We start from the raw sequence: 25,571 nt of genomic DNA, 5'->3' as shown, positions 1-25,571 counted from the left end.
TTTTGAATACTGATTAATCAGGCTTATAAAATTTTTTCCAATATTTTAAAGAGATTTTTAGAGATACATCCAATATATGATGCACCCTGACATCACACAATAAAAGAATCATTTTGTTAATGATTTAATTTTTTAATGATTTAAACATTTAATGTTCCAAAAACATTATTTGCTTTCAAATTGCTCTCTCCATAACATCCTTTTTTTTTTTTTTTTAAAGCGTTTGTCTTTATGTCCAAGATGCTTGGTGTTTATATATCTTGCTACTTGTGATGGCTTGAAGCCATCATTAGCTAGTGTCCCCAGATAGCATGCATGGGACATAGTTCACTGTTGATGATGATTATCCATATATCAAATATTTTTCTTATTATTTTGCATTGGGGAGGGTTGGCCTCGTGATAGATTTGAAGAGCTCATCTTTGTAATTCTTAACAGGCTGATGAGGAGTGAGAGGGGAAGTTTGGATTCTGCCGTTTTCTTATTCATTTGTGCTGATATTATGTTTATTAATGTAACTGCCTCAGGCAGGGTTGGGAGGTGGGAAACCGATGGATCTTTAATGGTGTTACACTGCGTTCTCTTCCTGGGTTCTTTCAGTTTGGGGAACGGCCAGAAATCTTACCGTATATGAAGTGGGTGAACACTGCAGTTCTATAAGAAGGCTATTTTGGTATCAACAACAATAAAAATTGCTGGATGACAAAAGCAAGGCTCAAAGTGTGTGACATTCACAATCCAGTTTTTCAAAATATTCAAAGTACAGTATGAGCAAATGAACCTCATGGGGTTGGGAGGTTGAGTCTCTCAGTATTATCATGGTGGGGAAGTTAAATTGCTATAAATAGCCCTGGTCACTGACATTCCCTGCCCCTGCCCCAAACGCCACTGCCACCAGAGTTAGATCACTCAGTAACTTTTAGAAAAACTGTATGGAAATTATGGAAATGTCAAATGTATATACATAAGTAGAGAAGTTAGTGTCATGAACCCTACGTACCCATCCCTCAGTTTATTAACTGTTACTGAGTCGTCAGTCTGTTTTATCTATATTCCCCATACCTCCCTATTGAATTATTTTGAAGCAAATTCCAGACATAACATCATTACACCCATAAATATTTTAGTATGAATCTCCAAAATAGAAGAACCTGTTTTTGTAAACATAACCCATGGTACCATTATTAGACTTGATAAGTTAAATTCCCTGAGGTCTCACGAATATTTTTTAGTTTGTTCACTCAAATCAGTTTCCAAATAAGGTCCATGTATTGTAATTGATTGATATGATGCTTGTGTGTCTTTTAATCTATAGCGTTTTCTCTCCCCTATTTTAAAGTGATTATTATTTTGCTTGCAATTTTTTTGTTGATACCAGGTCATTTGTCTTGAAGAGTTTCCCATAGACTGGATTTTGCTGATTGTACTCCTTTCGTATTATTTAACATGAGCGTCTGCAACCCCCATAAACTGGTAGTAGGATCCAGTGAATTATCACATTAAAATCTGATTCTTTTACAAGAATACCTCAAAGGCAGTGTTTGCATTTCTACCAGTAGTCACATAATAACTAGTTCTCTCCCTTTTGGGATCTTAATAGCCCTCGATGACAATTACCTAGATCCATTATTCTGAGGGGTTGCAACAGGTGATACTCTTTCTTTTTTCACCTACTAGCTGGAACAAGTCTGTAAAGAGAAAATTTCCTTTATCAGTTTTTTGATTACTCTGAGGTACAGATCACACAAGAAAGGCAAAAAAAAAAAAAAAAAGGTTGATACTTTCTCTTCATTTGTATTACCAAAATAACAGGTTGGTTCCTTAGCAACCTTGGAAGGTAACCGATTATGGTTTTTGTTCTGTTTTGGTTGAATACTGTTATGATCTGAACATACTTTACATGATATTCTTTGTAGTCATTATTTTTATTGATTGTCAAATTATCTATGGCCAGTGTCAGGCTCCTCTAACTGGTTTCTGGATCCTTTTAAGAAGATGCCAGCAGTCTTTGATAGCTTCCTTAATTTCTGATAAGATAAGGGTCTTCATGTACATTACATGCCTCAGACACGGAATCAGCAGAGGAACCCTGGGCAATTTTCATGGGAAATTCAGAGATCACAGTCTGGAAATCATTTTCATTACAAGCTTTGGTTTATCTTCCATTTTTTAAATATAAGAGTGTGTGTGTATGTGTGTCTATTTCTCTTCCTTTCTCTTAGATGCATAGTACCATAAAATATGCACATTTCTCTGCCTATCATTTTTTCTGTTAACAATGTGTACTGGAGGTCATTCCATATCAGTATCTAAAATGATTCTTCATTCCTTTCTTATAATTATACTGTACTGCATTGCATGGTGATTCAATAGTTTCTTCAACCAGTTCCCAATAATGGGCATTTGCTATTATAAGTAATACTTCAATGAATAGCCTTGCATATATATTTTCTTAAACTTGTCTCACTTAACTTTATAATCATAACTAATAGGTTAAGTACATTGCCTGAGGTCACACAACTAATAAGTGATTATCTGAGATTTAAACCCCACCTTGTTGTCTAGCTCCCAAACCCAGGTTTCTGTTTGCTGTCTCTTTATTATCGCAGGATGACTAAAACATTGGGCCTGGAATTATATCAGTTCAGTGTGGAGGTACTGCTGATCGGAAGCTCAAACTTTACTTGGCCTTTGATTAACAAAACTAAAGGAGAAAAGACTATTAGGTGTCAAATACAGGGTTTTAGGAAGGAGACAACTTTCAAAACTTGGGTCCTTGGAGGGAAAAATAGAAGTTCTTTATGGTGGAAAAACTTGGGGTGCACCATTCCCAGCTGTGCTTGAAACTAATTCAGCCTTTTACTGGGGCACAGACCAGAAGCACACACATCAGTGAGACTCCCCCAGATCTCAGACTTGTCACTTGGGTCACCTTTGTTCAAGGAGAGCCATACTCTTCGTTGTTTGTTTTTGTTTTGGAACCTCAGGAATATTCTGGAAGGATGGTACTATTAGGAAGATAACAGTCTAGACTATTTTCAAAACTCCTCAAATGCAATGCTTAAGCACCAAAGACTGTTTCTTTGGCTATTTTTCCTCCTGTCCAGGGTTACATAATACCACTCTGTATGTCCTTCCATAGAAAGGAATTTGGCTGTCTTCATAGCCAGATCTGACCCATGAAGACATTTTTTCCCTTTGGAGACTGTCTGGAAAATTATAAGTCAGAATTTGCCTCTTCTTTTATTATACATTAAGTAAGATGTTGGACATGAACTCATACCATCCATTGGGTATCATGAGGGTAATCCAGAATGGTAGTTCCAAAAGGGCAAGGTTGTTTCTTTTTTAAATTGCCATTGAATCCTCAGTGCTTAGAACAGCGCTTGACACATAATGACGCTCAATAAATAACTCTTTGAATGTATGAATGAATGAATAAATGAATGAATAGACGGATGAATGAATTTGGGCTCCAGAAATTTGGTCAGTGTTGATATTAAACTTTAAGGATGGCCCATTAGTCTGTCTTGTGCAAAAATTACCAAGAGGGGGAAATGCTTTTTTCTTCTCACCTTTCTTCTTTTTCTTTCTCCTACCTTTGGACATCCTCTCCTTTTTCTAGAGTTTTTCAGCCAGTTCCAGAATGATGCTTCTCTTCTTCTCTACCCTCACCACAAGTCCAGACTTCTTAGTAGAGCAGATGTCAGCATAGTATTGGTGGGGGATTGGGGGAGACTAGAGGGGGGTGAGGAATATTAGGGTAGGATGATTAGAAATTAATATTCAGGTTTTTCTTTAAAAAGCTTCTTAGAACTAAGAAAAATGGGGGATGGGGGGTGGTGGTGGGATGAATTGGGAGATTGGGACTGACATATATACACTAATATGTATAAAATAGATAACTAATAAGAAAGAAAAAAAAAGAACTAAGAAAAACAAAAACAAAAGCAAAACTCAGTCAATCAAATCTGGGGACCAAAAGGAAATAAGAAATTATAGTGCAGCGGAGGATGTAAAGCCTACATCCTGGTCTCTTATTAATTTCTAAAATCAAAGAGGCAAACTTCCAGAAGGTGGTCTCTGAGATGCTAAGACTTGGAATGTCCAGCCTCTGCCATCTTGTGGTCTGCTTGGCTTTGTGTATGGCTTCCACGGGACACCTCGGATCACTCCCACTGCCATCTGCCCCCCTCTACCAACACAGCATGTCCTGGCCCCCAGGAGTAGTTTCCTCGGCACTCCAGTCCTTTGTGCCCTCCCAGCCTTCTGCTCTTTGCAGAAGCCTTGTCCCACATTGCCCCTCTTTCTATTTCTGCTCCAGGATTCTCGGCTACCCATGCTCAGTGTCCGCTGTGTCATCTTCCATTCATCCTGGTATATCAGAGGCCCACGAGGCTGACCCAACATTATCTGCTCTTCTCTGGGTTTCCACACCCAACTTCAAAGCTGCTTGTTCTTTGAAAGGAGGAGGTTTGTGTCGGAAAGGCTTCTGTATTTCTAAATGGAAGTGTGTCAATGCATGCACATCCTGACATACCCTCAGGTGTTTCCTACCTGCACATTCACTGCTCTTATGTTTGGCAACAGCCAACTCAGCTGCCACAGGGCTGGTGGCTTTGTCTGCTGTGAGCCCTCAGGGCAGTGAACACTCCTGAGGAAGACTGTGGAGTCTACCCTGGGACAAGCCTCCCAGTTATGTGTTATATGAGTAGATAAGTGTGTGTCCTCTCACCCAAGGTTGCCTGTTTCCAAGTTCATGCTTTATGTTAAGGTATAATAAATGCAAAGAGGCAGGGGAGGAGGGAGTTCAGACAGAGGGGATCTAGCTTAGGGAGTAGGAGGGGCCATCAGAGAGAGGTGACTTTATTAGCATTTTGCCAGAAAAGTAAGCTTTAGCCAAGTGAAGAAAGTGAAGGGAGAGGGCAGAGGGAAATGCTCTCCAATGGGAGTAATAGCCAAAAAAAGAACAATGCATCAGTGGAGTTGTGAGGACTTACAGAAAAATGACAATTCGACTTCTTATTGCCCATAGGGGCAATGTTCTAGACACAGCATAAAAGCATGTTGTTCCCCGACTGCAGACAAATATCCCAATGGGTAAAAAAGCAACTTTCCTTAAAGAGATTTCAGTGATATTCCACGCAGTCTGTACACGTGCTTACCCGCACATGAAATCAACACTGCTTGTCTGTTTGTTAGGAAAAGTGGTATCGCTCAAATTGCAGGAAATTAACCATCACAGCCACTTCCGAAAGGAACCCACACTGTTTCTCTGTTGGACAGAGCAAGGGTAATTACATCACCGATGCTTTTAAATGATCAGTAACAGAATCTTGGGGGAGAGAATTGACCCAATAAGAAATATCATTTTAATAAGCCAGAACTCATTTGTGGATGCAGAAAGGTCTTTGGAAACCTCTGTCCAATCCAGCTGGTTCATATTGCAACAAGGCGTTGGGCAGTGGAACTCGAGAGCACTGATGGCTTTTTACTCCTTGCTACTCTGAATCTCAGGACAAGCTTGAGTGGGAGGATTTTCTGTTCTCCCCTGTGCAGCCCTAGGGCTGCATTGTGCGTGCTGCTATATTTGGTTCCCTGTATAGAAAACTTGCACGTGTGTGTGTGTGTGTGTGTGTGTGTGTGTGTTGTGTGTTTAATCAACCTAGTTTATTTTTTAGAGCAGTTTTAGGTTTACAGAAAAATTGACTGGAAAGTACAGGGTTTCCACATACTTGGCATCCCCCCTTCCCTCAACAGTCTCCCCTATTATTAGCATCTTGCATTACTGTGTGACATTGGTACAACTGATGAACCAATATTGATACAGTATTATTAACTAAAGTCCATCGTTTATATAAGGGTTTGCGCTTGTGTCTTTAGTGTTTCCCAGCTTCAGAAAACCTCCCGACTTTGTCCTGTTTCTTCCCTCTGCCACTCTGCATAATGATGGAGATTGTTGGAACCAGTTAAGATCTCCACATCCGTCCAAATGCCATAGTAGCTTGAATGGTAACTGCTGATCTAGTGTACATTCTTTCACTGTCATGACCGACAGGACAAGGTTCTGACGTGCATCAGTTTTGGTGAAGCCCCCCAGTTTGTGAGGTGTTACATTAAAGAATCTTCTATAACTTCTACGTAGACTGCATTCAGATTTTTTCAGCTTTTTCTCTGGAAATAATTGCTACTGATATGTTCACTATTAAACCTCATAAGACTCACTGAACTGGTGTTCAGTGATTTCATGATTCTACGTGTTGCCGTGCTGGCCTTTGCGATCTGGGCTCCAGCCAAGTGAAACTCTCTGCCGCTCCATTTCCAGTGGGTTGTTGTGACTTTATGTTTGGATCGTCCTGTTGTACACGCTGGATGCTTGTGCTAAGAGCACCTCTTTTTTTTTTTTTTTTAATCAGCATGGTTTAAATTATAAACTGACAAAAGAAATTCTTACTCTGTCCCCCCATATAGGTCCCACATTTTATCATCTCTCTCTCTCTTCTCTCCTTCTGTAACCCCATCATGAATGCCCTTTTCATTCATTCTCCCACGTTCCGACCCTCCTTCATTCTCCCCAGTATTCCTATCTCTGCCAACTAAGATTTTAGACACTATTCAAGACCCGCCTCTCCTTAGATGTCATTTAGATTGCGTGAAACCTTCTCCTGGTTCTTCTCTGAACCTGAGAACTCATGAGTGTTCTCTGATCCTGTGTGCTCTCTAATCATGTCAGATTTGACATGTCATGAAGGAAACATTTCAGTGGTTTTTGCCCATCCTACTTTGAGTTAAATCCTAACTCTGCACTTAGGCACATAAGACCTTGCACCATGTTCTGTTCCCTGCTTCCCTCTCTAAGATTGTACCCTTCCACTCTCCTCCTGGCTGCCTTCCTGGTAGCACTAATAGCTGGTCAAGTTTGGTGATTCGCTAGATCACTCTGATAAGGTTCCAGAGTGTGGTCCATATACCCTTGGGGGTCTACAAGATGAGTTCCCTAGCAATACTAAGACACTATTTGCTTTTTTGCCCCAGTGTGTTGACATGTGCACTAATGGTGCAAAAGCCATGGTGAATGAACCTGCTAGTGCCAAACCATACTAGTCATTGTCGTCCTTACCGCCACTTACTCACTGTTTAAAAACTGCCAGACTCACTGGATACTCTTCTTGATGAAGCGGTAGACATTATTGGTTTCATTAAAATTTGACCCTGAGTACACCCTTTTAATACTCTGTATAATGAAGTGGTAAATATACATAAAGCACTCAGACTGCATAACAAAAGCAGTGATTGTCTCCTGGAAAGGGACTGGACTGATTGAGTTAATGAACTAGCCATTTTTTTTGTAATGGAGCATCAGTTTTACTTTGAAAGAACAACTGAGAAAAAGGAAAAGAAAAGAAAAACTGAGGTTATGCAAATTTACCTGTTTTGCCAATGTTTTCTAGAAAATGAATGGAGGTAGCCTGTTAATTCAAGAAAAGCAATTGATAGTAATTTTTGCCAGTGATAAAATTTGAGCTTTCCATCCACCAGTATAGCTTGACAGTTTCCTAACACCTAAATGCTTCTTTAGTGATGCCAGTATGATAGTAAATAACACGATTTTTTGTTATTGTGTAATGAAATGTATCAATATTTGAAATATTTTCATAACTCAATGAACTACTATTTCCCTATAACCAATGCATGATACTTTTAAGAAACCATGCATGGAGAAATGATTCATTCAAAGAGCAAGCTAGACCAATGAATTTTTTTTTTTTTACATCTTTATTGGAGTATAATTTCTTTACAATTGTGTGTTAGTTTCTGCTTTATAACAAAGTGAATCAATTATACATATGTTCCCATATCTCTTCCCTCTTGCGTCTCCCTCCCTCCAACGCTCCCTATCCCACCCCTCTAGGTGGTCACAAAGCACCGAGCTGATCTCCCTGTGCTATGCGGCTGCTTCCCACTAGCTATCTACTTTACGTTTGGTAGTGTATATATGTCCATGCCTCTCTCTCGCTTTGTCACAGCTTACCCTTCCCCCTCACCATACCCTCAAGTCCATTCTCTAGTAGGTCTGTGTCTTTATTCGTGTGTTACCCCTATAGACCAATGAATTTTAATGTAATAGAGTACAGAAAGATCACTGATGAGGTTTCCAATTTTACATTGCAACAAACTTTTAAGAAAGTACCACTAGTTGAACTTTGGTATAGTATCAAAGATAATCCACATCTCTCTCAAAGGGCTATTAAAGTATCCCTCCATTTTCCAGCAGCGTATCTGTGGGAGGCCAGAGTTTCTTCACATGCTTCAACCAAAACAGCATATTACAACAGATTGAATGCAGAAACAGATTTGAGAATCCAGCTGTCTTCTATTAATTTTTGAAAGAAATTTGCAATACTGTATCATGTTGCCAGCCATTTCACTAATTTTTGTTCTAGAAAATATAGTTATTTTCTTAGAGTGTTATTTAGCTTAGCATGTAGAAAATGTATTGTTATTTTTGATTAATTCATCAATATTTTAAACTCCCCAGTTTTAATTTCTATTACAGTGCATATCAGTAGACGTAAACTGCATAAACAAAAGCTCCTTTAGAGTCTTCAGTAAATTTTCAACATGTAAAGAGACTTGAAACCAAAATATTTGAGACTCGTGGCAACTTGAACAACTCTCCAGGAGGACTTTTGAGTCTAAGAATTCATATCTGACCACCTGTCAGAAGATTCTGGGTGAATACTGCCTGAGTGCTTCCAAATTGGAAAAATATAATCTTATTTTTTAAAAAACTAGAAGTGTTGCATTCAAGGATGGGACATTTGATCCAACTTTTAAGAGCTTTGCAGTGTGTATACAGGCTGCTTTCTCCTTCCCTTCTTTGCCTCTACCTGTATCCTTTACCTCCTCTCATCCCATCTTTAATCCAGCTATTAGTCTGTCTCATTCTCTAAATTCATTTTTCCTAATTTTTTTCCTCTTCTACTAAATAAGTATTTTCTGAGAGAATTCCAGCTTAGTGTTTAAATTCTGTTCCCAAGGTCATTTTTCTTGGGTCATAGAACGCTTCGTTCTTTCTCTCCTGCCCAAATAGGTCTTTAGGAATAACACGTTGGTTGGTCTTTCTATTATTTAATGATTTAAAAATTCAAGTTGAATTTTTAAAGGTAGTAATTAAGTTAAAGATATTTAGCTGCTGCCCTAAAATTTTGAAAAAGGAGCAAGAACTTTTATATATCGCAGATAAAATTTTTTTTTCTAAAGAAGCACTTTTAAAAATGTGGCAGATGGATAGAAGATAATAGTACATACCTGTGTAAGCTATAGCTAGTACATAAAACCTGTGATTTCACAGGTATTATTGCTTAGAGTTTCAGTTTAAAAATGAAGTTATTTGAAATATATTCAGGACAAAATTTAAGTAAATAGTAGTATGGTTGGTATATAGAGAGGGCATACTTAGGAAAACATTACTTGAATGGTTGAATTTAGGAAAATCATGTTCCAAAGGAAATCCGGGGTTACAGCCCCAGCATAACTTCTCCCTCTTCAATACTTTTGCCCTTTCAGCTTACATTTCAGAATTATTGTCATATTTTTCTGTGATGAAGCCTTTCAAATTGATTTATTTCCTCAAGCAAGTGAACAAAACTCACATAAAACAGCTTTTTTCAGGATATGTTGTATAATTGTACATAATACAGAAGGTGCTAAAAGTTTTAGGGAAATAAGTAAATATTTGGTTACGATGATATGATTTTTACTTTTCCTAAAAGCGAGACTTCATTTAGGGTAGAATATATTTTAGTCTGGTTGTAGGAAGAGATTTTATTTATGAATAAAATTAATGGACGAATATAAATTTTGATAACCTTCAAGGAAAGGAAATTAAATAAACATTGCCCTCATCTCTCTAGACTAACTTAAGCTTTTAAAGTACTTGTTGAGGGACTTCCCAGGTGGCGCAGTGGTTAAGAATCCACCTGCAAACGCAGGGGACACGAGTTCGATCCCTGGTGTGGGAAGATCCCACATGCCGCAGAGCAGCTAAGCCCATGCGCCGCAACTACTGAGCCTGCGCTCTAGACATTATTCTGATTGTGGTGACTCATGTCACCACAATGGGAAGCCCACACACAGCAACAAAGACCCAATGCAGCCAAAAATAAATAAATTTTAAAATAAATAAAATGAGTGATTTTAAAAAAATAAAAAATGAAGTACTTGTTGACATTTTTGTCAGTTTTCTGTAATGGAATAATAGTTTCTTTTTTAAAAAAGAAAAAACATAGCTCACATTAATAGATTGTAATCTACAGTGCTCACCTTATACTTAAGAGAAGGACTTCATGTACGTGTATAATTGAAACATCTCTTGAACACCCCACACGATTTTCTACTGCCTTTTCCCTATGCTTAGAATGCTACCATTTTAGAGTCATTCTTTCTGGGTAAGCATTGCTTCTTCCCTCTTTCATAGCACAATTGCTGCTCTCATAGGAGGCATATTAACCAATCAGCACCTTAGGAAGTATGCTTTTTTTCATGCCTAGAGAAAGCCGTACGTATACATTAGGAAAGCATTTGGCTGCAAGTAAAAGAAAAAACACAATGACTTGAACAAATATCACTTCATTTTTTTTCTCACATAATGAGAAGGCCAGAGATGGACATTTTATAAATATTTGAGCAGCTCCTCAAAAATATAAGTACCAACACAACCTTCCTTCATGGTTACACGGTAGACACCACAGCTCTAGAGAATATATTTGTATTCTCAGCAGAAGAGGGAGGCAGCAAGAAAGGAAAAGGTTATACACCCAGATAGGTTCCTTTTAATGAGTATTTCATTCAAAAGCTTTTCCAGAAGACCCTCAATACCTTTCTGCCTCTGTCACATGGCTACCTATAGCTGCAATGGCGACAGGAAAAAAGTACTTGGCTTTTCAGCCTCTAAAATGGGAAGAACAAGAGGGGGTAAATGTAACTTCAAATGACTGAATAAACAAGAAAAAAGGAACATTGAAATAAGATTAAAAGATTGAAAGGGGAAAGGAAAAACTAAATCCTAACAATAATACTTCTTAGTTTCATTTATTAAGTCCTCACTCCGTGTCATATACTATGCTACATGTATCTTACATATATTATGTCATCTAGTTTTCACAAAAACCCTACAAGGTAGATAAGATTATTTCCGATTTACAGAGGAGAAAACCAGTGTTAACTACGTGCCCAAGGACTTGTATTCAAGCTGGGATTTGACCTGAGTTGGTCTAACTTCGACATTGCCTCTCCTGAGACCAGCACTTAGAACGTGTGGTTTTCTCTTCACTGTGGATCCCATTTCACACTTCTCCAGAATGCTGCAGTAGATTACAAACTGCCTGAAACGCAGTGGGAATCTTCAGGCCTTGCTTAATGAGGTGGATTGAGCCAAGAATGCTTGAAGAGTTCTGGCAAATGCTGCTGCGGCAGCACTTCTCTCTGCAATAATTGCCTTTCATCGGTCAGGCTTTCTGCTCTCGGAACTCATTACTTCAATTCTGAATTCTGATCTGATGCACAAGTGGTTTCCTTACATATTGAATGCTTTGAGATGGCCTTCTATTTTAGGAGGATTCTGTTTGTAAGCGGCTCATAGAAGCCTGTTTGTCTATTTCAAGTTGTACCGTCAGTTACTCTGGGCCAATTATCTTGGTGTGTTCATGCAAGGTCACCTTCAGGATTCAATCCTATCTAGATCAGTTACTTTTATCCAGAGATAAATTCTGTCCTACAGATCGGTTCTTAGACTTGTTATTTAAGGGAGTTCCTAAGAGAGATTTTCATTCACTTATACAGTCAGCAAAAGGATGCTAAGGAATCAAAAATGAATATGATCTCTGACTATACTGTGCCTTGGTCGTTTTATATCTGCAGAGCTTAATACTGTGCCTGGGATATATTAAACACTCAGTAAGCATATGTATTCATTCAACGCATAATTGGTTAGAGCCCATTATGTGCCAGACACTAGAAGCACAGCACTAAACAAGACAGACGTGCTTCTTGTACCTGTGAAACAGATGCTCTTACAGGGAGATAGACAATGAAAAGAAAGCAGAATTGTAAAATAAAGAAACAAGGCCCAACTGTCCATCAATAAGAGAATGGATAAATAGTGGTAGAGTCATACCATGTTGTACTACTCAGCACTGAGGATGACCAAGGGATCGCTGCCCCCAACCATGTGCCAGAGCCTCGTAATGCTTGATTGCACTGACATCAGGTTCAAAAACAGACAAAATCAATCTGTGATGATAGAAGTCAGGTCACCACAGATGCAGAGAACAAACGTGTGGACACCAAGAGGGGAAAGTGGCAGTGGTTCGTGGTGGGATGAACTGGGAGATTGGGATTGACATATATACACTAATATGTATAAAATAGATAACTAATAAGAACCTGCTGTATAAAAAATAAAAATTAAAAAAAAATAAAAGAGATAGCTAGTGGGAAGCAGCCGCATAGCACAGGGAGATCAGCTCGGTGCTTTGTGACCACCTAGAGGGGTGGGATAGGGAGGGTGAGAGGGAGGGAGACGCAAGAGGGAGGAGATATGGGGATATATGTATACATATAGCTGATTTACTTTGTTATACAGCAGAAACTACCACAACATTATAAAGCAATTATACTCCAATGAAGATGTAAAATAAAGAAAAGGTTACCTTTGGAGGGGGGTAATGCCTCTGGGGACGTGCAGGAGCTTCTGGGGTCCAGGTCATGTTGTTTATCTTGATAAGAGGATTGGTTCCATGGGAAAGTTCACTTTGTGAAGATTTCTCATGCTTTGTGCTTATGAGGTATATTTTTCTACATGCAGGTTATAATTCAATCACATAAATTTATCTTAGAAAAAGGTAAATACTGACTGTCATAAAGGCTGTGGAGGAAATGCATAGGGTCTAGGGCAACTTGGATTAGTTTGGGGGAGCATCATGGTAGGCAGGGTGGTCTGAGAAGACCTTCGTGGGACATGCTGGGTAGGCTGAGTCTTCAGGGGGAGAAGTTGGCAGCCATGGGGAGAGGCAGGGGAAGAGCAACTCAGGCAGGGGGAACGGCAAGTGCAAAGGCTCCTGGGCAAGAAAGGTTAGGGTGAATTTGAGAAGGAGAAAAGAGGCCAGTGTGGCCAGAGCAGAGTCATTGGAGAGCAGAGTGAGATGAGACAAAGCCAGGAGTGGACAGAGGCCACATCATGAAGGGCCCTGGGGCATTTAGTCTATGGCCTGCCCCTTATCATTGGACTCTTCTTTTGTCCCAGAGTGTGCTAAGATCCATGGCTACATCATCCCATTTCCTAGTCATCTTTCCAGCAACCCTAGGAAATAGGTTTTATAATCCCTATTTTATACTTGAAGAACCAAAGCTTAGGGAAAGTAGCTTTCCCAAGGTCAGCCACCTTGGAAATGAGTGGTACCACTAGGATTTGAACCCATATCCCTTTGACCCCAAGCCTACATTCTCAACTCCTGACCCTGCCTCTGAGCACTGGTGTTTAAGTAAAGAACTACTCCAGAGCATGATGCATGTGCCCTTAGGGTTGTGAACAAAGTCCTGAGCAAGTAGAAAACTCCAGCTGGGGAAGGCTGGGAAGGAGCCCATGGGCTGGATTTTGAAGATACATGTGGAATTTTTCCACGGGCATGCTTTCTCAGGGGAACAGTCTTTGCCTTTCTCAAGGCGAAGACTCAAGAGAATCAAGCTTCACAGCAGCTGATGTCCGTTGAGCGTACATGCTGTGCCAGGTTCTGCAATGGCTATTTTACGTATCGCAGTTAATCCTGACAACAATTGTATGAGGTCACTATTGGCACCATTTTACAGGTAAAAACTGCTGAGGTGTCCAGAGGTTAGCCATTTGCCTAGTGAGACACAGCTAGTGAGTTGATTAAGTGGACACTATGCTTGTTAAATTAGTGGTCAGAAAAGTAGTGAACACGGATAGGCAGGTGTCAAGCCCAGATGCAAACATAGCTCTGCTACGATAACCCGTGTCCCTAACTCTCCTGCCTGGAACTTGGGGTATCCAGGGAAGTGGCGTATGTTTTGTGGGGCTTCATGATGTGAGTTCTCTGAACTCAACTGAAATGAATGTTCTTGGAGGGCTTCTCTTTTTGAGTCTTTTTTTTTTTTAAAACCTTTCCTTTTGTGGTAATTTTTAAAAATTTAATATCATAGTGTAATTAATTTATAATGTTGGGTTAGTTTCAGGTGTACAGCAAAGTGATTCAGTTATACATATATCTATTTTTCAAATTTCGTTTTGTGAATTTTATAGTCTGTAATCTCTCTCCTCTGAAACCCTAAACCATACTTTTGTTTGTTTTTGGTATGCTGATACCCCAGTGCCTAGCCCTGGCCTGTGAGTTGAGAGGTCGAATGTATTTTGTTGACCTCAGGGCCTGGGGCAGGACCAGGCAGGGGCTAGGTGGTCTGTAAATATTTCTTAAAATAAGTGAACACTAGGCTTATTTAACAAAAGGTTAGAGTGATAATGGATTTGGCCTGGGTCAACAATCTTTATCCTTCAGATGGTGTGCACCTTATTTTATTTCACATTACTTAAGCACGTAAGGCTAAAAGCAGGGTTTATGGATCTCCCTTCCCTCTCTTGCCCCATCACCCCACTCCATCCCACCCCCGAAATCATGCAGAGTTAGTATGAATCCAGACTTGGAAGGAATTCTGAGCAAGAAATTCTGTGAGATGCCGCTGGTGGTGCTGTGCTGTAAAGGTTTGAGACTTAAATCCGCCTGCGTGAAAGAAATTCACGTGATGATGTCATTTTTATGAGCAAATCAACCGCTGCCTGATATTTCCGTGTAAATGATTTCAAGCACATACAAAATAACTATGATTTTCTGTATAACTCCTCTGATAACCAATATCGTTGCGTCAGAACAGGAAAGCTTAAGCGGCTTAGAAGTGAGTTCATTCCATGCGCTAGGCCCACGCCGTACAGTATGATAGCTACTAGCCACATGTGGCTACTGAAAAGTTGCAATGGGGTTATTCCGAATTGAGATGTACTTTAAGTATAAAGTACATTAGATTCAAAGACACAGTGTAAAAAAAGAATGTAAAATGTTTCATTAATAATTTCGCTAATGATTACATGTCAATGTGATATTATCTTGACATGTTGGGTCTAACAAAGTATATGAAAATTCATTTCACCTGCTTTTTACTTTTTTTAATGTGACTAGAAAATGTAAATTTACTAGAAAATGTAAAATTACACTGACATTGGGCAGTGGTGCTCTAGAACAAAACTACCCCCTCTATATCTGCCCCCCAATTCACTATTCCCCACTTCTCCCCAAGTACAAAAATTAGCTAAAGCACCCCGACTTTCATCTATGTCTGTTCTCAGAAGTCTGTTTTGATTCATTTCCTGATGGAGTTAAAGCTCCTGTGAGGCTTCAGTCTCCTATAGCTTGAAGCTTTATTTTCTACTAACAAGACTTACATTGACTCTGATGATGCAAACACTCTGAATGAATATACAAACTCATAATTTTAAAGAACTCATGTGATTGAGTAGCTATAACTCTCCCAAGATAGTGAGTAATAAGGATTATCATCATTTTTCAAGTGAGAAAACTGAGGCTAGGATAACATTCATTTATTTAAACCCGGCCCTATTCCAGAAAGGCTTTTTAAGTCCGTGGCCAATTCTGAGAACCTAAGTGGCTTTTCCAAGATGACACAATGGTCGATAGAACTGAGCCTGGAATAATCTTCTTCCTCTTTCTACTAGAGCAGCAGTTCTCACAGTGTCCCATTGTCAATTAGGAAGTGTGACTTTGCATAAATAATGGTTAAAAGAGTAAAGTTTTTAGCTGACTTTCTTTTTCGATAAATTAGAACTGATGAAAGGATACTCAAAAATAATTTGTCTTCCATACACTTCATTTATTCACTCATTCATTTAACATGAATGCCTGCCATGTATTAAAGCACTAAGTTGGCCCTGGGGAAACATCAAAGAACAAAATAGCAAGGAAAGGCAGATCATCTAACAAATTTGACCATAAGTAACAAGTAGTTAGAATAAATGATGTGCCCCGGAATGACTTAGCAGGAAGATGTAGGCTAGGGTTTGGGAAGGGCTTCATAAGTTAGCACTGCTCATGCTGAGACTGAAGGACAGTGGGACACAGCCAGATAGAGAATGGAGGAGGAAGAATCAATAGGAATCTTTCAGGGCTTTCCTACGTGGGGAAGAAAGGGGGCTTGATGAGGCAGGGAATTACACATAACCTACTGCCCAAATTATCTATGCCACATCCTGGAAGTGTGTCTTCGACCTAAATATCACCTTTCATGTGATCATGAATGTAACAACAGTAAAGTTTGAAAAACTTTGTATATTGCCATGCTGCACTTAGCAGGGTATTTTCCCCCAAGCTTTATTGAGATATTATTGAAATATAACATATATAAGTTTAAGATGTCTGATGTGACAATTTGATACATGTATATATTGTGAAATCTTACCACAATAAGGTTAGTTAACACTTTCATCCCCTCACATAATTACTGTTTTTCTCTTGCGGTAACAGCATGTAAGATTACTCTCTTCACAACTTTCAAGTACTTAATGGAGTATTGTTAATTATAGTCACTATGCTATATATATTAGATGCCCAGAACTTACTCATCTTATAGCTGGAAGTTTGCACCCTTGGACCCCATTTCCCCTACCCCTCAACCCCCAGTAACCATTATTTTAGTCTCTCTTTTTATGAGTTCAGATTTTTTAGATTCCTCATATAAGTGAGAACGTACAGTATTTATCTTTGCCTGTCTGACTTATTTCACTTAGCATAATGCCCTCAAGGTTCATACATGTTGTTGTAAAAGGCAGGATTTCCTTTTTTGTGGCTGAATAATATTCCAATGTGTGTGTCTGTATCTCTGTGTATATAATAATCCAATGTGTGCCTGTTATATATATGTATACATGTGTATATATGTGTTTCTGTATTTATATGTGTGTGTACATATGTATATATATACACACGTGTGTGTGTGTGTGTATACATACATATATCACATTTTCTTTATCCATTCATCCATTGATGGGCAGGTAGGTTGTTTCCATGTTCTGGCTATTATAAATAATACTGGGAGTGTAGATATCTCTTCAGGATAGTGACTTCCTTTCCTTGGGATGTATACCTAGAAGTGGGATAGCTGGATCTTATGGTAGTTCTATTTTTAATTTTTTGAGGAACCACAGTGGCTACACCAATTTACATTACTACCAACAGTTCATGGGGTTCCCTTTTCTCAACACTTTTGCCAGTACCTGTATCTTGTTTTTTTGATGATAGCTACTCTGGCAGGTGTGAGGTGATAGCTCATTTTGGTTTTGATTGGCATTTCCCTCATAATTAGTAAAATTGAGCACCTTTTCATGTACTTGCCGGCCATTTGCGTGTCTTCTTTGAAAAATTGTCTGTTCCAGTCCTCTGCACTTTTTTATTCTTTTTTTTTCCTATGGAGGTATATGAGTTCCTTACATACTTTGGATATTAACCCCTTATCAGATAGATGGTTTGCAAATATTTTCTCCTATTCCATAGGTTGCATTTTCATTTTGCTGATTATTTCTTTTGCTATGTGGAAGCTTTTGAGTTTGATGTAGTCCCACCTGTTTATTTTTGCTTTTATTCCTGGTGCTTTTGGTGTCATATCCAAAAAATCACTGCCAGGACCAATGTCAAGGAGCTTTTACCCTACGTTGTCCTCTAGTAGTCTTAAAGTTTCTGGTCTTACATTGAGGTCTTTAACCTATTTTGAATTAATTTTTGTGAGTGGTGTAAGATAGGAGTGCAGTTTCGTTCTTATGCATGTGAATATCCGGTTTTCCAACATTATTTATTGAAGAGACAATCCTTTCCCCATTGAGTATTCTTAGCTCCCTTGTCAGATATTAGTTGGCCATATATACGTGGATTAATTTCTGGGTTCTCAGTTTTGTTCCATTAATCTACGTGTCCGTTTTTATGTCAGTACCTTACTGTTTTGTTTATTATATCTTTGTAAAGCAGGATATTTCAGACCACCTGAGGGGCCTGTGCAATGGTGTGTTGAAAAAACCATCTCCCCAAAAAACAAAAACAAAACAAAACAAAAGAATCCAACCCTGATGTGTAGCATTTGCCAATTTCCATGGTGTAAACACTCCCACCTTGGCTGATGTCTAGCTTCCAATAAAAAAATCATTGAATGCAAAATTGGGAAGAAATGTGTGGTAGCACCACAGTTTATATCATTTCCACCATACAAATACATAGATGTAAGTGACCTCAAAAACTCAGATAATAGCAAATGTGATAAAATAACCAGGAAGCATTGAATTTTGAGTGTGTCTTACCCTTGTTTTCAGTATAATTTAGCTGTAATTTATATTAATTTTTAGTAATGGCTTTGTTTAACAACTGCCTCACAGAATTCCCGTGAATATAATAATCAGCTCCCACACGCCTGTATAAGCCGGCTCTAGCACGTCAGTGGGCCTGGCATCTTCAACGTAAAGTAACCGTGATCCCTGTCTAGAGAAATTCCTCACTGTCCCCTACTTCTCTGTTTCTTACAGATCAGCAAACAGCAGCTGCAGACAGTCAAGGACCGGTTTCAGGCTTTTCTCAATGGGGAAACCCAAATCGTGGCTGACGAAGCCTTTATGAACGCTGTCCAGAGTTACTACGAGGTAAGATTCACCGGGCAGAAGAATGCCAAGACTGCTTGAGCCTGAAGCTCAGGGTTTCTGAACTACTGGTCAATGAGAATAGTAGCCTTGGCCTTCTACAGGGCCTTCCCTCCTGAGCCCAAGGGGTTGGTGATTGGTTACAATTTAAAGGAAAACAGCATTTTGTTCGGCAGGGTATGGGGGGAGTGGGGAAGAAAGGCTACTGTTTGCCAACCGATTGTTATAACAGGCAGAGTGGTGAGTGCTTTATGTGCCATTTCTTGTTTAATCTTGACAACAGTCTTTGAGTTAGGTACTGCTATTATTCCCATTTTACTGATGAGGAGACTGAGGCTCAGAGAAGTTAGGTTAATTACTCAAGGTCACACAGCGGTTAAAATGCCACAGGCTAAGACTTGAACTCACTTGGAAGCATTTTCCCACCACTTACCCACTCTCTAAAGGATGGCAACACCTCCAAAGGATGTTGCCTTCACTAGCTTCCTTGTTCTTTCCGTTAAAATGATGCTGTGAGTTCTTTTCTGCAAGTTAGAACAGCATCCAAAATGCAGCACTGTTCTCAGGTAGAAACCTATGAGTGAGAAAATATATCCTGAGTATATACCATAAGTGAATTTTCACCTCTAGACTTCAGAGGTTTAGTTATCAGTAAAGTGAAGTTGGAATTCCACTAGTATTTTAAATTTTGTAGTTATTCTTTCAAAATGTGCACATTTGCTATCGTTTGTACGTCATTAATGAAGTGAACATGCCATATCTTCCTATTCGTAATGTTTACCTCACATACATATCATTTGGTCTTTGAAAGACGTTTAACTTTGTATTAATCTATTTTCATCTGAACCAGATATTCTCTGTATTTGGAATCCTGTGCCCCAAATGTCTTACCTATTGTCAAGGCTAGATTAAAACCATTAGAAACCACCCCCTAAGCATTAAAAAACTGATGGAATCCTGCCATATGCAATTCAACCTAATAACAATAAATTGTGAAGTAGGTGTTAGGAAACCCAACAGACTTCTGATTTTTCCCCCGTGGGATTGCTTTGCTGATTTTCTTCCTTCCTTTCTTTTTTCAATTATTAGGTGGAAAATTATTTTAAAACAAAAACATAGGTGCTCCCACTTTGCTGATGCTCCAGGTACATGCTGCTTCTGCCCATTGGGTGCTCCATTTCTCAGAAGATGCTTTAAAAATGTTATTTGATTGATTCGGTAAAACTCTCCTTCCTATTGCTCCAGCACTTGACTCCTTCTTTCATGGAGAGAGTGGAGCAAGATTGCAATTAGATCTTGTGAAAATATTATTGATTTGTTTCCTAATTAGCCTTTAATAGTAAACAGCCTTTGTCGCTGTGATGTTTGCTGGGTCCATCCACAGACTCATCTTGCACACCATTTCCTCAATGAAATTTCTGTTTGGATCTGTTCTAGACATCTGGTTTGTTTTCATATGTGTCAAATTTAAACATTTTTTCATTAATACAAGTAGTAGTAATGATTGCCAATAAGGGTCGAACTTGGTGCTTTCTCTGATGTGACACATGTTTTGGTTGGATTTAAGGGAGAGTGGAAATGAGGTTTGTAATCACAGTGGTGGTGTGGTAGTGAATAACCTAAATATATTTAAGAAAAGTTCTGTTCAGAAACCACCAGGGAATGAAATTAATTTTTCCCCCTTTCGTCAAAATCCAAAACCCGGTTGAGACCAGGTAGTTCCTTATCAATAGTTCTCCACGTTTAAAGTCATTCACCAGTTTGTAAACTTGTAGATTGCAGATCTTAATGAGAAGGCTCATTTAACTAATGATATAAATTACAAGAAAGTGCCACTTCTGTCTGTTAATTAAATTTGAAAATTAATAGTCATCAACTTGCTAATGAGTCTCTGGAAATTACCACGACATCTATAGTGATCCTGATATCTTCCTCTATCGTGGCTAGTTTATTTGAAAGAGCTTCCTTTAAGTCTGGTGAGAATACAGACATTAAGAAATTACTGAATATTTAATATTAAGATCTGAGCAACAGGAAATAATGTGAGGTATTAATTATTTACCATAGTCATTAGCAAAGCTTTAGAGAGTCCTAAGATTCATGTTTCCTGGGAAGCCTAATCCTCTGAAACAGAGGTCCCCAGTCAAGGGATCAGGATTAATCCTTCACTGGGGCACACTCCAGGTTGATTACCCATCCCTTTCTCTCTCTCTCTCTCTACTCTTGGGCAGTGGAGAAGCTCGTGTGTCTTTCTCTGCCCTCCTCTGGGATGCAGTTGTTTCCCTGTCAGTATCCGTCCCAGGCAGGACTCTTTGGATTCCAAGTACAGACACCTAGGTCACACTGGCTTAAGCCAATAATGAGATTTGTTTGCCCCAAGCAGCTTAAAAGTCCAGGGATAGATCTGGCTTTAGCTGGATCGATGTGGCTGGATCCAGAGACTCCAAAGATGCCAGCAGGGTGGGTATCTTTCCCCCCACACCTCGGCTTTGTCCATCCCTGGTTGGCTGCATTCTTGGGCAGGTTCTATGTGAACAACACTGGAAGTTCCCATCCTGCCAGCTTAGCAACTCCAGGGGCAAAGAGAGTACTTCTTTGCTGAGAGTCCCAGCAAAAGGCCCCAGGTGACTTGGTTGGACCAACATGGTCCCTGTGTCCATTCTTGAACTAATCACTATAGGTGAGGGGTGGCATAGACCCAGGACAGATAACACCGCTGGAGCCAGAGCGCAGGCTCGGTTGTACTGGAACCGGTTGTGTTGAAAATGGCCTGGTTTCCCATCAAGAAATTGGGCGTGCTTTTGAAGAGAAGGGGGAATGTGTGCTCAACAGGCAAAACCAACAGATACTCTCCTTCTAAATTCTCAACCGCCACCTCTCACATACATACACACACACACACACACACACACACACACACACATGCGCGCACGCGCGCGCACACACATGCGCGCACGCGCGCGCACACACACATACTCCACTCCACTGTTTGTATAAACACTGATACATCCCAATTTACCAGTGAAAATGACAATTTAAAAAAAACCAAACTTTTTCTCCAGAAACTGACTGTAGTCAGTTACTAAATTCAGTTTTAGGCAATGGCATTGTTTTGCTAAGACAATAATGGTTTGTCAACTTGCTAGAGTAGTAAAGAGCAATTTTTTAAAAGTAAAGCGAGTGGGGAGCCACTGTCCTTCTGCCATCTGTGCCCACCCATATCCAGCCCAGTCTGGCCCCAGCTGGCCAGCACTCCTTGCAAGCTGGTCTCCAGGATAGAGGGAGACCAAGGTTCCCTATGGCTCTCGCGAGCGTGCAGGTTTATTTTGTCCTTCCCGTGTGGCCCTGATAGAGCAGATCAAGCAGAGCAGGAGATTAATCCTTTAATCTCTTTCATTGTGGCTTGGAGGGTGGGCACTGAGATGGATGCTCTGAGATCTGGCCCAGCAACTTTATCCTGTTTTCACAGCCACGGTCCTAAGCCATCAGAGAGCGCGCCCTTTTCTCCAGGGCCCCCTCATCTTTTCTAACTCTCAGCTCTTTTAAGACAAATTGTGAAACATAAGCCCTCCCACCCTCCATCCTCACCTCCCTCCCCATCTCCCTGCTTAATTTTGGTTCCTTCACTCGCTGGCCCCGACATCATAGAAAAGAGGTGGATGGAAAGGTCTTACAGAACCTTCCTCACTGAGATCCTGCCAGGAAGGAAACATGGGGAGATATGGTGGGAAGAGGGAGTGTAGAATAAGGGAGAAGACATACCAACACTCATTTGAGAACAGGACAGCCGATATCTGGACTTCCGCCAGCGCCACTGTTACAACTGAGTTTTGTTTCGTTTTGGTTTTAGCCGATCTTCTCTAACAAAGCCCCAGTTAGTTTTTGTCAAACTAGATTTGAATGGTGTATCAGACACAGTTCTTCGGTTGCTAGCAAAAGAAACTGACTGTGGCTGAATTAAGCCCTAATAATAACAACAACAACTGTTGTTTTGTTAGTAAAGGAAATAACCAACCTAAAGAAAAGATGGAAACCAGGACAGCTTAGCCTCAGGAAGCCGGGTAGCAGGATTTAATGCACACCCCATCACTGGTATGAATCTACTCCAACCCCATTCCATTCTTAGGCCTCCGCACTCTGAATCTGAACCCCAGAAGGGGAAGTCTGATCGCCAGTCACAAGACCTTGTCCTTCCTTTGCAAGGTCCTGTGATTGACAGTCCCACTGAAACTGTGTGCAGTGACAAATGTGTTTTCGGACTGAGGTGCTGTCATCAGAAGGGGACGGACGGTTGGCAGGCAAAAACTGCAGGTGTTCTCTGCACAGGGTGACAAACGTTCGTTTGTCTTTATGACTGACCTTATTTTAATCTAAGAAAAGTAGATGTCAGGTCACACCTGGCTATTTTTCTAAAATAAAGCTACACATTTTCCAATAAGCAAAACCACTATAATTCCTCAGTGGCCTTGAAATAGATATATCCCTAGGAAAAGAGTAACTAGCCATTCTAAAGGCATTCATTCTTGTGAAAAAAGTCAGGCAAGGAAGGAGGGGGCAGAGGGCCAAGTGGTTAAGAGGATGAGTTGAGTGTCCAAAAGACGTGGAGTTGAACTTCATTTCTGCTGCACACGGGTTGTGAGACCTCAGCCACATCTGAGCCTCAGCTTCTTCATCTGTAGTAGGATCTTTCTTGCATAATTGTTGTCAAGACTAAATTACACACACACACACACAAACACACACACACACACACACACACACACACACACTCAGACACACAACCTCCCTGTAAATCTAGCAACTGGAAAGTGCTATTATGAATATATTAAGGTTAGAGGGGAAGAGTGGTGGTGTAGTGCCCACGTGCTGTATAGAAATAAATGAGAGGGACTTCCCTGGTGGCGCAGTGGATAAGACTCTGCACTCCCAATGCAGGGGGTCCGGGTTCGATCCCTGGTCAGGGAACTAGATCCCACATGCATGCTGCAACTAAGAGTTCGCATGCCACAACTAAGGAGCCCATGTGCCACAACTAAGGAGCTTGCTGGCCGCAACTAAGACCCAGTGCAACCAAATAAATAAATAATAAATATTAAGGAAAAAAAAGAAAGAAATGATAGAGGAGAGTTGAAAGTTATGGAATCAATCCACTCCCTAGTTTGGGGCCTGGACATTGGGTGTGGAAGATACAAGGTCAAGGAAGGGCAAAAGGGCATAGAAAGGGGAAAGAGAACTACTTTTGTTCCTTATCTACCATCACGTACCACAGCTCATGGCCCCAGATGTGCTTCCTAAGTTTGCCCAGGACAACCTTACTTTCTGGTGAAGAATAACTTTAAGATCCAAAGATGCTTTTTATTTTAGAAATTAACATGCACCTTGCCTCAGTGAAGGTAAAATTTCTCATTTTTCTATGTAGAAAGGGGTGTTTTAAATGACTGTAAAAGTCAAACATGCCAAATATAAAAATAGACAATGTAGGGAAAAATGTAAATGAAATGGTTAAGAAAAATACCTGTAATCCCATGATCCTAGACAACCACTATTACATTTTGGCATATGTCTTTCCAGGTATTTTTTGATGTGTCTATACACATAAAGATAGCTCCTTGATTTCCATGTTAAGATGGAAAGTAACTAAAAAATATTAATAACCCACTTGTTTCATTTCACAGTTGTTTTCTATCTTCTTCCGACTTCTGCAAAAGTCACATGTAAGATATACTCTCATCAGTAAGCAGTGTTATTACCTGTGATGTTCTCAATCAAGGGCTATGCTCCTATGCCCCAGCCCCACTTCACCCCTACCATTGGAAGTCTTTGGTTTGACAGCATATCATGGACATCTTTTGTGGGTTTTTTTTTTTTTATTGGAGTTTAGTTGATTTACAATGTTGCATTAGTTTCAGGTGTACAGCAAAGTGAATCGGTTATACATATACATATATCCACTCTTTCTTAGTTTCTTTTCCCTTATAGGTCATTACAGAGTATTGAGTAGAGTTCCCTGTGCTGTACTTATTAGTTATCTATTTTGTATAGAGTAGTGTGTATATGTCAATCCCAATCTCCCAATTTATCCCTCCCCCCCTTACCCCCTGATAACCATAAGTTCATGGACATCTTTTGATGCTGATGAAAAAAAAAGTTACCTTTTAATGGCTTCATGATACTCTATTTAAAAATAACAGGTAACTTTTATTACATTCTTGTAGTAGAGCACCATGCTCACCAGTTGACATTCATTGTCTCACTGAATCCTCACTCAAATCCTACACGGGAGGGTGATTGTGATTCCCATTTGAAAGATGATTAAACTGAAGCCCAGAAGGCTGAAGCAATTCGCTCAGCTGACCAAGGTAGCACCTGGTGGAACCAGGATTTGATCCCAGGTCATCTGACACTAAAGCCCACTGCTCCCATTATGTGTGTGCCATTCATTAGTAAAACTCATTAGTAACCTGGTTGTTGTAGGTTTTTAAGATCTTATTTACTCTGGCATCTAGGTATTTTTCTTATTTATGTTGAAATGATACACTTTTGTGGAGCAGGAAAGGATCCATCTTGTGTTCTCAGCCTGTCTGTACAGAAGCCGGAGCTGGGTCAGCTTTACCCCGTATCGTCTACAATCATCGGTTACCGATGTGCTTGTGTGTTTCTAAAACAACCTTGAGGTTGCTTGGCTCTGGCGATGGAGCAAAGGACTGATGGATGGGGTTGAGTCGCTGAATTGACTGCCCTTCCCCATTCCGTATTTATTTGTTCATCTGCCCTCTCCCATCATGACCTACCTGTCTGGGAGTTGGCA

The 25,571-nt window shown here is 39.9% G+C and overlaps 1 protein-coding gene across 8 annotated transcripts in view; it reads left to right on the top strand.

Moving 5' to 3' along the window:
* The window catches only part of CADPS (calcium dependent secretion activator), a 478,811-nt gene that overhangs the window by 90,376 nt on the left and 362,864 nt on the right, over window positions 1-25,571 (top strand). For all 8 annotated transcript variants that reach the window (XR_003435859.1, XM_027121298.1, XM_027121292.1 and 5 more), the window contains exon 2: window positions 18,653-18,766. Coding sequence is in view for 7 of the 8 variants with exons in the window: in XM_027121298.1 (XP_026977099.1) it covers window positions 18,653-18,766 (114 nt within the window). In the remaining variant the exon portion in view is untranslated. The remainder of the gene's footprint in view (window positions 1-18,652; window positions 18,767-25,571) is intronic.

Source organism: Aethalodelphis obliquidens, unplaced genomic scaffold (genome assembly GCF_003676395.1).
Source record: "Aethalodelphis obliquidens isolate GAN/ISIS:26980383/991018 unplaced genomic scaffold, ASM367639v1 scaffold22, whole genome shotgun sequence".
Lineage (NCBI taxonomy): Eukaryota > Metazoa > Chordata > Mammalia > Artiodactyla > Delphinidae > Aethalodelphis > Aethalodelphis obliquidens.
The sequence above is the reverse complement of the archived record's forward strand: the minus strand, read 5'-3'. Positions and strand labels throughout refer to the sequence as shown.